The 10,933-nt window shown below is 54.7% G+C and overlaps 1 protein-coding gene across 1 annotated transcript; it reads left to right on the top strand.

Moving 5' to 3' along the window:
- Nucleotides 1–522: 522 nt before the first annotated feature.
- On the top strand, nt 523–2,514 carry LOC306815581 (olfactory receptor 14I1-like; the record flags this gene model as incomplete). Its single annotated transcript, XM_079332154.1, has 2 exons — nt 523–749; nt 1,559–2,514. Exons 1-2 carry the CDS (start codon nt 620–622, stop codon nt 2,512–2,514), a joined length of 1,086 nt encoding a protein of 361 aa, XP_079188280.1. The 5' UTR covers nt 523–619.
- Nucleotides 2,515–10,933: the final 8,419 nt, after the last annotated feature.

Here is a 10,933-nt window from a genome sequence, read left to right as displayed (position 1 = left end):
TGGCCAAGTCTCCCCAGGGACTTGTCCCAACAGATCCCTGAGGCCACTGGGGTGTGGAGGGGATGCTGAGGGAAGGATAAGGGGTGACAGTGCCCAGTCTTGCTGGGGCTGTGCCAGTAGGCCCCACGGCTCAGGACAAGGTGTGTCCTCCCAGCCCTTGGTGGCACAGACCCTGCTGTGCCCCAGGGCACCAAGACTTGGCTTCTCTTTGTCCCCACCTGTCATCTCTGCCTTCAGTTCTCTGCTCTGATTGAGGCTTGAGGACATTTTCTCAGTTGTGTCCCTCTGTGGGACCCATTAAACTTGAAGAAACTTTGGAGTTTGATTCTGACTTGGAGTTCTTGAGAGGTTTATCCAGCTCCCTCTCAGGGACTGATGTTTAGGGCTTCAGCACAAACTCCAAGAGAGTCATTAAAAGTCCTCGTGCTGTGTCTGTGCTGCTCAGCTGGGCTGGGCTCCTGGCACAGAGGGCCAGCCTAGCTATTAAGAAAAGCTTCAAAAGCACATTTCTCTTGATGAGCAGCTCTTCTCAGAGCCCAGCAGGGCTGGGGCACTGCCTGCAGCCACCCCAGGCACAGCACAGAGGCACAGAGAGCTTCAATCCGTCAGGGCTGGGAAGATGCTCACAAGTGACTGGGACAGAATCACTCCCAGCCCTGGACACAGGAAGCCTCTGGCTGCAGGACAAGGCAGCTGCAGCTCCTGCAGTGATCTCCTAAAGCTGGAACATCCCAATGCCTACAGACTTTGTGAGTATATTCTCTGATCGTCTCTTGTGTAGGGCAGCCAGGGGTGCCCAGGGCTGTGCTGCAGAGCAGGGTCCTGCAGCCCAGGGTGCTGTTCTGTAGCAGAGACTCTGCTGCCTGCCAGGAACAGCTCTCAGCCAGCCCTGGGAGCTGCCCACAGCAGTGGGGGACAGGGTCTGGGTGGAAGGAGACAGCTGGTAAGGCTTGGAAGTGTTCTTGTGTGGTGAGAATGCTGCAATGTACAGGACTGCTGCTCCCTGCATGACATTTAATTACAGAACATTTCCAATTAGATTATACAGAAAGCAAAGGAAGTCAGAGGCTGCAAAAATGGAAAAGTCTGCTTTTTTAATCTAGTGTTCTCAGTTGCCTGGATGGGAAATTGCGCTTTGATACTCCTTGCTCACTTCAGGTTGAGAAAATTTAAAAAAAACCCAACAAATTATCTCAAGTCCAAATAGACATGGAAAAGAACAAAATCAGCACAGGGCCCCTTACAGGCAGCATCAGTGTCTCTTTTCCAGCCTCCTCAAAGTTACTGTGGCATTGACATCTAAGCCTGCAGTCGCAAGCCCTGAGCAGTGCCCTGTGCTGGGAGGGGTTTGCAGGGTAGATCTGAGCCCCCAGGGCTGGGCTGGGCTCTGGCAGCACCAGCAGGGCCCAGCCCTGGGCACAGGGAAGCAGCTGCTAGCAGGGACAGCTCCAGGCAGCAGAACCCTTGGCAGGCAGTGGGGGGAAAGGGCCACCAAGCTGGGCTGGGATATTTAAAGTCCTCTCCAAACTGAACAATTCCATGATTGCTTTTCTTACAGATCCCCATTCCAAGACACAGCAAATGTCCAACAGCAGCTCCATCAGCAACTTCCTCCTGCTGCCATTGGCAGACACACGGCAGCTGCAGCTCCTGCACTTCTGCCTCTTCCTGGGCATCTCCCTGGCTGCCCTCCTGGCCAACGGCCTCATCATCAGCGCCGTAGCCTGCGGCCACCACCTGCACACCCCCATGTTCTTCTTCCTGCTCAACCTGGCCCTCACTGACCTGGGCTGCATCTGCACCACTGTGCCCAAAGCCATGCACAATTCCCTCTGGGACACCAGGAATATCTCCTACTCAGGATGTGTGGCACAGGTGTTTTTCTTTGCCTTTTTCATTGGAGCAGAGTTTTCCCTCCTGACCATCATGTGCTACGACCGCTACGTGTCCATCTGCAAACCCCTGCACTACGGGACCCTCCTGGGCAGCAGAGCTTGTGCCCACATGGCAGCAGCTGCCTGGGCCAGTGGCTTTCTCAATGCTCTGCTGCACACGGCCAATACATTTTCCCTGCCCCTGTGCAAGGGCAATGCATTGGGCCAGTTCTTCTGTGAAATCCCACACATCCTCAAGCTCTCCTGCGCACACTCCCACTTCAGGGAACTTGGGCTTCTTGCTGTTACTGCCTGTCTATCATTTGGTTGTTTTATGTTCATTGTTTTCTCCTATGTGCAGATCTTCAGGGCTGTGCTGAGGATCCCCTCTGAGCAGGGACGGCACAAAGCCTTTTCCACCTGCCTCCCTCACCTGGCTGTGGTCTCACTGTTCCTCAGCACTGGCACATTTTCCTGCCTTAAGCCCCCCTCCATCTCCTCCCCAACTCTAGATCTGGCACTGTCATTTCTGTACTCAGTGGTGCCTTCAGCCCTGAACCCCCTCATCTACAGCCTGAGGAACCAGGAACTAAAGGCTGCAGTGTGGGGACTGATAACTGGATGGGTTCCCCAACAGTAAATTACTTGAAATTTTCTGCAAATTACTTGTAATAAAAGTCATCTTATATTGTTCTTGGTATGGTTCTCTGGTTTTTTCTTTGTTTTAGTTTCAGTGATGTTCATGAAGCAAGGCCATTGTTTCTGCTCTTTTTCTTTCTTTCCACTGTGTGAATGAGGGCCTGTGCTCTATGTGGCTTTAAATAAAATAAAGAACCTCTGTCAAAGCAAATTGTTTTCCTGACATACACATTTCTTCCCTTCCCTGGAGCTGCAGCAGCAATGTCTGTGTGCAGAACTGGGGCAGATCAGTGCTGGCACAGCAGCTGTGCCCAGCAGCAGCAGCACTTTATGTTGCCAGTGCTGCTCCCGTGCCACTGCCCCGCTGTCCTCCTGCTCCTCGTGTTGCTGCAGGGCCTGAGTGCTCTCAGGGCCGGGCACAGCCCTGGGGGTGGCAGTGCCAGGGCTGCAGCAGGGACAGGCCATGAGCACTGCTGGGGCAGCGCTGACACCTCAGGGCAGGGCCTGGGGCCTCCAGGCTCCTTGGCCAGGCTCTCTCCAGAACACTTGGCCAGGCCAATGCTGAGCAGAGAAAACCCCCTTGAGCAGCCCCAGGCTGGCGTGGGCAGGCTGGGGGCAAACATCATGGCTGGTGCTCTGCAAGGTCCCTGCAAGGGGGAGACCCTGGCAAGGAGCAGCAGAGCAGGGGCTGATCCATTCCCACTGCTCTGCACACCCCAGGGCAGCGTCCCAGAGTGTCCTCATGCACCTGCCAACAACATCCCCCCTCTGCAGCCCTGGCCTCTTTCCCAGCTCACACAGGTGCTGCATCCTTTCAGGCACAGACACGGCAGCACTGGCTCAGAAGCCCCTGTTTGCACTGCACAGAGCAGGCGTCAGCACCCCCATGGTGTTGCTGTGGGGAGATGGAGCTGAATGAGCACAAATGCCATCAGCCCCTGTGGCCAGCAAGGGCTGGGGGACACAAGGGAAACCACTCAGGTTTGTCGTGGCCTCTGCAGTCAGCCAGAAAATTTGTTCCCAGGAGCTGTGCATTTCCTGTCCCATTGCAGACATTGCTCATAGCCAGGGCTGCCTGGCAGCCACCCTCAAACTGCCCTGAGTATTTCCTTTCCTTCTTCACCTTTGCTTTCTTTCCTCATTCCTGATCCATATTTCTCTTTCCCAATCCTGTCCCCTCCCCTGAAAACAGCCCATCCCTGTTGGTCCTTTCCTCTCTGGACCCACTCCCCATTTCAGTTCCTAAATTGGCACCATGGGAACATCCCTTGGAGAGCAGGATCATCCTACAAGTGCTTCAGGAATTGTCTGCAGGCTCCTGCAGTGACTCGTGATGCTTGCTGGCCAGAGGCACCATAGGCCAGGGGGGCACATCTGGGCTGGTGTGTCTGGGTGTGGGGCTCCCTGTTCTGGGCAGTGAGGAGGGGCTGGAGAGGCTCTGCAGGACTGACAGGATGGGTTTTGGGGTTGTGTGGAGAAGCTGAGGGACCTGGGCTGCTGGACCTTGTGAGAAGAAGTCTCAAGTCTCATCCTGCAACTGCTCCAGGGGTGCTTTCAAAGAATCACAGAACCATCCAGGCTGGAAAAGTCCTTATAGATCATCAAGTCCAACCTGTGTCCTGACAACACCTTGTCTCCCTGAGCCTCCTCTTCTCCAGGATAAACAACCCCAGCTCCCTCAGCGATTCCTCCAAGACTTGTTTTCCAGACCCCTCACCAGCCTTTCTGCCCTTCTCTGGACATGCTCCAGCCCCTCCATGTTATTCTGAAATTGGGGGGCCCAGAACTGTTCACAGCACTCGTGGTGCTGCCCAAACAGCACAGGGGAAGAATCACTGCCCTGCTCCTGCTGGCCACACCATTCCTGATCCAGGCCAGGAGCCATTGGCTTTCTTGGCCACCTGGGCACATTGCTGGCTCATGTCCAGCCTGCTGTCCATCAGTGCCCCCAGGTCCCTTTCTGCCTGGCTGCTCTCCAGCCACTCTGTCCCCAGCTTGTAGCACTGCAGGATTTGTAATCGAAGTGCAGGACCTGGAACTTGTTCTTGTTAAACCTCACCTTGTTGGATTTGGGCCCTGGATCCAGCCTGTCCAGGTCCCTCTGCAGAGCCCTCCTACCATGTGCAGATGAAATATCCCAGCCAACCTGGTGTCTCCATGCTTCCATGAGGCCCTGCACTGTCACAATGGTCTCCATGACTCCATGAGGCCTTCCAGTGTCACAATGTCTCTTGGGTTCCATGGGACCCCTTGGTGTCACAAAGTCCCTTGGATTCTTAGGTCCCACAGTGTCCCAATGGCCTCTTGGTCCCAAGATGCACCACAGTGTCAAACATGTTTCCTTAATTCCAGGAGTCCCTGAGGAACAACCCTGGCCCCATGCTTCCATGGGGCCCTGCAGTGTAACAATGGTCCCATCATTACATGAGGTCCTGCTCTGTCACAATGCTCTGCACGGACCCACAAGGCCCTGCGGTGTCCCAGTGGCCTCTTGGTTCCAGGAGGCCTCTGAGTGTCACCATGAATTCCTTGGTGCTGCAGTGTCACAATGGAGCCCTGGTTACACAAGATCCTGCAGTGTTACAGGGACCCTTGGTTCCATGGGGCACCACAGTGTCACAATTGTTCCCTCAGTTCCAAGAGTTCTTGCAGTGGAGCAATGGCCCCTTGATTCCATTGGGCCCCAGGCTCTCACAAGACTCTCCTTGGTTCTGCAGTGTCACAGTGGCCTCTGTGATTCCATGAGGACCCAGACTCTCACCATGGACTCCTTGCTTCCATGTAGCCCCACAGTGTCACTGTGGCCCCTTGGCTCTCTGTTGTGATGATGTACACAGTGTCACTCTGGTCCTCTCAGTTCCATGAGGCCCTGCAGTACCACAATGGCCCCTTGCTTCCCCAGGGCCCTGCAGTGTCACAATCATCCCAGAATCACCCAGGCTGGAAAAGACCTTGGAGAGCATCTAGTCCAACCTGTGACCCAACACCAGCTTGTCACCCAGACCATGGCACTCAGTGCTACATCCAGTCTTTCCTGAAACACTTCCAGGGACAGTGACTCATCCACATCCCTGGGCAGCCCATTCCAATGCCCAGTCACCCTTTTATTCATGAATATTTCCTAAAGTCCAGCCGAAAACTACCCTGGTTCATCTTATGACAGTGTTGTTTTGTCCTTTCATTGTTCCCTGACAGAAGAGACTCACCTTTACCTGTCTGCACCCTCCTGCCAGGGAGTTGTAGAGTGATGAGTGATGAGGTCTCACCTGAGCCTCGTCTTCTCCAGGATAAACATCCTCAGCTCCCTCAGCTACTTCTCACAGGACTTGTGTTCCACACACCTCACCAGCCTTGTTGCTCTTCTCTGGACATGTTTTAGCCCCTCCTAAATTGGGGGGCCCAGAACTGGACACAGCACTCGAACTGGAGCTTCACAAGTACTGAGAACAAGGGAAGAATGACTGTCCTGGTCCTGCTGGTCACACCATTCCTGATCCATAGCGGTTCCATGGATTGGATGAGGGAAATGGTGAGGAAGGAGTAGGGACAAAGTGTTATTTATGGTCATTCTTCAAGGATCTTGATTTTCATATCTATTCAGACTGCACTGGAAAGTGCTGGGGGTCAATATCAATTGGACTTTGTTGATATCAACATAGAAAGAGGAAAAGACAAGACAAAACAGTTCTCTCTCCATTATTTCAACATATTTTATTAACTTTGAATACACTTCTGAAATCTGACTAATTAACCACAAAATAATTGAAAACTAAAATTATTCCCAGGGGCTTTTCTTGTTTGCCTTCTTTGAAAAAATGTTTATCAGCGTTTGTTGCTGAATTCCTGAACTGAAGAGGTCAAGAAAGAAGAGGCCTCTGGAGTTGTAAAATTCATCATCATCCTCCAAGTGACTGAGGATCCATCCTCATCAGAGCAGCAATGAACAGAAATGGGCACAGCCTTTTGGCTGCAGGTCACGGTCCGCCCAACCTGAGCGGGAGTTGTGACTGGTTCTTCTATGGATCTCAGAGAACAAAAGACACAGCAGGGGACAAAACCAGTTTACTTTTACAGAAATGCATTTTATTTAGTGCCAACCAAAATGTGATAGTGGGACAGAGAGAGAAAGAGAGAGAGAGAGAGAAAGGGGGGGTCAGGATTATAGCTACCAAGATGGGCAGACGAATCCTCGTGGAGCCAGCTAATAGATGTCTGTTGCCATCTGGGGAAATCTCGGGGGTCTCCTCTGAGAGTCACTTTTATAGTCCTTTCCCAAAGCAAGTGGCTTCTGGCCAAAAGGTGGAAGATTTATGGACTATTGTATGTGGAGATCGTTATGCTGGGGAACAGGTAGAAACAGGACTTTTCTAGGCACACCAAACCATCTTCTTTGTCATGAACACACGCAGGGCAGCCCATACTGGACCAGTCCATTGTTCTTCCATCTGTGGGAGCTTTGTTGAGTAAGCGCCCCGTGACGAGTCGTCATGAGAAACCAGTCCTGGTAGGCATCACCTGCAGAACAGTCACTTGGCGTTCCTCCCATCCTTGGCCAGCGCAGGCCTCAGGCGAGGGTCGTTGGGCAGAAACAGACGAGAGGCTCACACGGACTCTCACAGGGTGGAAAGTAAAATCCGCTGTCCCAAATGAATTCCTGATGTCAGTCTGCATCCCAATGGGTTTTTGGCCTGCTGAGTCCAGGTGCTTACAGAAAGCCAGGAAGATGTGGAGACCACCAGCCAGGTGAGTTCCCAACATGGATCACCAGGACCATGGATCACCAAGGCTCTGCCCAACGAGGGTCACTGGGGAGCATCCAACAGGGTCCAACAGAGGGGATGGAGCTGGAGCAGTGCAGGAACCTCTTCCCACGGGGCACTTACAGAGCTTCCCTTGCCAGTGCCCCCATTGGTGCTGGGTCATGGCAGAGTTCTGGGAGAAGCTCTTCCCACACTCAGGACACTGTTAGGGCCTTTCCCTGGTGTGGATCCACTGGTGGGTGACGAGGGTGGAGTTTTTCTTAAAGCCCTTCCTGCACTAGGGGAAGTGGAAGGGCCTCTCCTCTCCTCTACATGAATCTGCTGATGCTTTAACAGACTGCATCTCCTCTGAAACCTCTTGCCACACTCAGGACATTCATAGGGCTTCTCCCTGGTGTGGATACTCTGGTGGACACTCAGGTGGGATCTGTGCCTGAAGCTCTTCCGACATTTCCCACAGTTGTAGGGCTGTTCCCTGGTGTGCACTGTCAGGTGTTGCCTAAGTTCAGAGGTGTCATGGCAGCCCTTCCCACATTCCCCACACTTGTAGGGCCGTTCCCCAGTGTGGATCCTCTGGTGGCGGATCAAACTGGACCTCACGCTGAAGCTCTTCCCACATTCCCCACACTCGTAGGGCCGTTCCCCAGTGTGGATCCTCTGGTGGCGGATCAAACTGGACCTCACGCTGAAGCTCTTCCCACATTCCCCACACTCGTAGGGCCGTTCCCCGGTGTGCACTGTCAGGTGTTGGATTAGTTCAGAGGTGTCTCGGAATCCCTTCCCACATTCCCCACACACATAGGACTGTTCCCCAGTGTGGGTCCTCTGGTGGCGGATCAGGCTGGAGCTCTGGCTGAATCCCTTCCCACATTCCCCACACTTGTAGGGCCGTTCCCCGGTGTGCACCGTCTGGTGGCGGATCAGCTCAGAGGTGTTTCTGAATCCCTTCCCACATTCCCCACACTCGTTGGGCCATGCCCCAGTGTGCACTGTCTGGTGGCGGATCAGCTCAGTGGTGGTTCTGCAGCCCTTCCCACATTCCCCACACGCATATGGTCGTACCCTCGTGTGGATCATCTGGTGGACAATCAGTTTGTGATTCTGGCTGAAGCTCTTCCCACATTCCCCACACACATAGGGTCGTTCGCCAGTGTGGATCATCTGGTGGACAATCAGGTTGGAGTTCTGGCTAAAGCTCCTCCCACATTCCCCACACACATACGGTCGTACCCCACTGTGGATCCTCTGGTGGTGGGTGAGGTCACTGCGCATCCTGAAACTCATGCCACATTCCCCACACTCGTAGGGCCGTTCCCCAGTGTGGATCCTCTGGTGGCGGGTCAAACCGGACCTCACACTGAATCCCTTCCCACATTCCTCACACTCGTAGGGCTGTTGCCCAGTGTGGGTCCTCTGGTGGCGGATCAGGCTGGAGCTGCACTTGAATCCCTTCCCACATTCCCCACACACGTAGGGCCGTTCCCCAGTGTGCACTGTCTGGTGCCTGATCAGATCTGAGGTGTTTCTGAATCCCTTCCCACATTTCCCACACTCATAGGGCCGTTCCCCAGTGTGGATCTTCTGGTGGCGGACAAGGCCAGAGCTCGTGCGGAAACTCTTCCCACATTCCAAACACTGAAGGGGCTTTTTGCCATCATGAAGCTGCTCATGGACCCTCAGCTCAGAGCTCTGGCCACATCTCTGGCTGCCTGCCCGGCCCAGGCTGGGTCTTTCCTCCTCGGATCCCCATGATCTGCGTTTGCAGCCCCTCCTTGTGCAGGATCTCCGTGGCTTTTCCTCCCTGTTGGATTCCTGCACTGTGGAGCCACTGCAAACAGCCTCTTCCACGAGGTTCTGCTGTGGGGATTTGTCCTCCCTGGTCTCCGTCCTCAGCTCCTGGTCTGGGGGGGAAGGACAAGGAGAGGATGGGATTTGCCTCTGTGCCAGAGGGAAGGAGAAGGAGATGCCCCCAATCCTCCCCAGCAGGACAGAGGGGGAAAGGGGCAGTGACATCCTCCTCACCTGCCTGGCTGTCCGGGGGCATCTTCCTGTTCCTCACAGCCTTTTCCTCCATCTGGATAAGACTTGGCATTGGAAAATCTTGGTTTGGGGGAAAAACAAAGTGATTGATACGGCTTTGAAGGTCCTGCTGTCTGAGTGCATCTCAAGAAATGCCCGGGCTGTCTGGTGTCCATAAAAACCTCCAAAAATCACGAAGGAGCCCAAAAACACTCTCCCAGATGATCCCTGTTCACACTGTGTTCACTTTGTGGTTTTAGGGGTTCCTGATCTCAGAGCTGATGGGGACCCGTGGCTCCTGGAGATTCCCCCTCTCCTGGCTCCTGCTCAGGCACGCTGAGGGAGTTTTCTGAGTCCCAGGGCTCATCCTGCCCTGATCCTGACTCAGGTCCCAGGGTCCCCCTCTCCAGCATCCCCCCACTCCAGGCACTCAGGGCTTCTCCCGTTCCCTGCCAAGCCCTTCCAGGCTCGGGGGGCCCGCACCCCACTCATCTCCCGGCTCCACCTCCCCTCCAGGCTGCCGGGGGTCCCCCAGCTCTGCTGTCGCCCCTCTCCCCACGCCGGGGCTCCCGCCTTTCATCCCCCGCCTCTCCCGGGAATCCCCAAAACCGATGTCCCGCCCCGCCGGGACCGGGCCATCGCCACGTGGGCCCCTCCAAATCCCCCCAAGGAGCATTTACGGCTCAGCTTTGGATTCCTGCAAGAGCCAGAAACATCCCCTCCTCACATCAATAAAACAATACCTCTCCCAGGGACACCCAAATACATTTGGGACTCGATTCCCGAATCTGCGAGGCACAAACACCACCCCCCATCCCCCAAGAATCCGAAACCCAACCAGCCGTGCCGGAGCTGCCGCGATAGCCCCGGGCCGAGCTTCCCCTCCGCGCTCACCCGCGGGATGCAGGAATGCGATGCTGCCGGGGCCAGCGGAGCTGCGGGCTCAGCGGGCTCGCCCTGCAGCACCGCGATTCTCCGCCTGCGCCTGCTGCACCTCTCCTGCTTCTCCTGCTCCTGCTCCTCCCCTTCCTCTCTCCTCCCCTTCCTCTCTCCTCTCCTTCCCCTCTCTCCTCTTCCTCCCGCTGCTCCCCCGCTCGCATCCCGGACCCCCCTTTGCCACCCCCTGTGCCCCACGGCCGCCGCAGCAGCGGCTGTTGGGGAGGGGGCAGCACCCCCTGAGCCTGCAGGGGAGACAGAGCAACTGAGAGTTAGGAATCGAGCATCGAGAAATGCTTGGACTAGAAGGGGGCTGACAAAACCCTATGTTTGCTGGAATTTACGGTGCTTACAAGAACAGGGGAGAGCAAGGCTGCAGGATAAGATAAAGAGCTGGGGTGGGCGAACAGGATGCAAGGACAAAGGCACCACAGGATAAGGGGGATTCTCCAGATCCCTGAACCCAGGAAAACTGGTATCAAAGTCCAGAAGATGGGCAAAGGAGTAAAAAGAATACGTGCTAGGAGACAAGATGAAAAGTTCAACTGAGAGGAAGACTGTTTACTTTTTCCCAAGGAGCAGTGTGGAGCAGAAAGAGGCGTGTAGCTAATTTTAATATGAATCGGGGACAGGCAATGAATATGTATTAGGTGTATTGTGCAATTCTAGTTTGTAGAGAATAAAAAGAGAGGTGCAGGTCGCCAA

The sequence above is a fragment of the Erithacus rubecula genome, assembly GCF_903797595.1.
Source record: "Erithacus rubecula genome assembly, contig: scaffold_163_arrow_ctg1, whole genome shotgun sequence".
NCBI lineage: Eukaryota > Metazoa > Chordata > Aves > Passeriformes > Muscicapidae > Erithacus > Erithacus rubecula.
Note: the sequence above shows the minus strand (reverse complement) of the source record. Positions and strands in the feature narration are given on the sequence as shown.